This window comes from Ailuropoda melanoleuca, chromosome 4 (genome assembly GCF_002007445.2).
Source record: "Ailuropoda melanoleuca isolate Jingjing chromosome 4, ASM200744v2, whole genome shotgun sequence".
Classification (NCBI taxonomy): domain Eukaryota; kingdom Metazoa; phylum Chordata; class Mammalia; order Carnivora; family Ursidae; genus Ailuropoda; species Ailuropoda melanoleuca.
Genome location: NC_048221.1, coordinates 11,189,898 through 11,191,072, shown reverse-complemented (window position 1 = coordinate 11,191,072; position 1,175 = coordinate 11,189,898). Strand labels below are relative to the sequence as shown.

At 63.2% G+C, this 1,175-nt stretch overlaps 1 protein-coding gene across 1 annotated transcript in view; it reads left to right on the top strand.

Moving 5' to 3' along the window:
• The window catches only part of BRD4 (bromodomain containing 4), an 89,636-nt gene that overhangs the window by 82,603 nt on the left and 5,858 nt on the right, over positions 1 to 1,175 (top strand). Inside the window, 3 exon segments of the mRNA XM_034657934.1 lie at positions 1 to 250; positions 891 to 1,169; positions 1,172 to 1,175. The exon segment at positions 1 to 250 is cut by the window's left edge and continues 26 nt beyond it; the exon segment at positions 1,172 to 1,175 is cut by the window's right edge and continues 230 nt beyond it. Of these exon segments, the coding sequence (XP_034513825.1) occupies positions 1 to 250; positions 891 to 1,169; positions 1,172 to 1,175 (533 nt within the window).

The following is a 1,175-nucleotide window of genomic DNA, read 5'->3' as shown; positions in this document are numbered from 1 at the left end:
CCCCCGCCACCCCCACCTGCCATACCGCCACAGGCAGCCCCCACGATGAAGTCCTCGCCTCCGCCCTTCATCGCCGCCCAGGTGCCCGTCCTGGAGCCCCAGATCCCAAGCAGCGTCTTCGACCCCATCGGCCACTTCACCCAGCCCATCCTGCACCTGCCGCAGCCTGAGCTGCCCCCCCACCTGCCCCAGGCGCCCGAGCACAGCACTCCACCTCATCTCAACCAGCACTCGGTGGTCTCTCCTCCAGGTGAGCTGCAGCCGCGCCTGCCCAGGTGCAGGGAGGCCCCCTTCCTATCCTGCTCTTTCACTGTGACAAGGCACTCTGGGCAACCTGTGGAGTCCCCATGTCATCTTGCCTCCAAGGGGAGGTCGGTGACTACCCAAGCCATTAAGGAAAACATGAGCCGCTGAGGCCCAGGCTCTGCGTAGGTAGTGCCTCAGTATGGAAGATACTGACTCGTTTCTTCTGCTGGGCCAAGCATTGTATGATGTGGAAAAAAGATGTGTGCACCCCCTCCCCGCCACCGCCCCAGCTACCAGTTGAGGATGGAGGTGCTGGGACACACACACACTTGGGGGATTCAGGGAAGGTCTGCCTACTCTTAAACCTGAAGGGCAAGTGTGAAAATAGGGAGCAGCTGAAGGGAAGGGAAGGGAGGAAGGTTGGGGGTGCAGAGTGTAGGGCAGAATGGCAGTGGTGAGGATCCCAATCCTGTAGACCTCTCTGGAAGCTGTTCTTACCTGGAGTTCATGGGAAGCCAGGGAGGGCGGAGCGAGATGGCTAGTTGGAGACCAGCAGGAGGTCATGATGGAGCAGAAAGGCTGGGCTGAGGGCCACGGGGTGTAGAAGCTGGGAGCCTCACTGCCACGCTGTCGTGTCCTTCCAGCTTTGCACAACGCGCTGCCCCAGCAGCCATCGCGGCCCAGCAACCGAGCCGCCGCCCTGCCCCCTAAGCCTGCCCGGCCCCCGGCCGTGTCGCCTGCCCTGGCCCAGCCACCCCTTCTCCCACAGCCCCCCATGGCTCAGCCCCCCCAAGTGCTATTGCAGGAGGACGAAGAGCCACCCGCCCCACCCCTCACCTCGATGCAGATGCAGCTCTACCTGCAGCAGCTGCAGAAGGTGCAGCCCCCCACACCACTACTCCCTTCCGTGAAGGTGCAGTCCCAGCCCC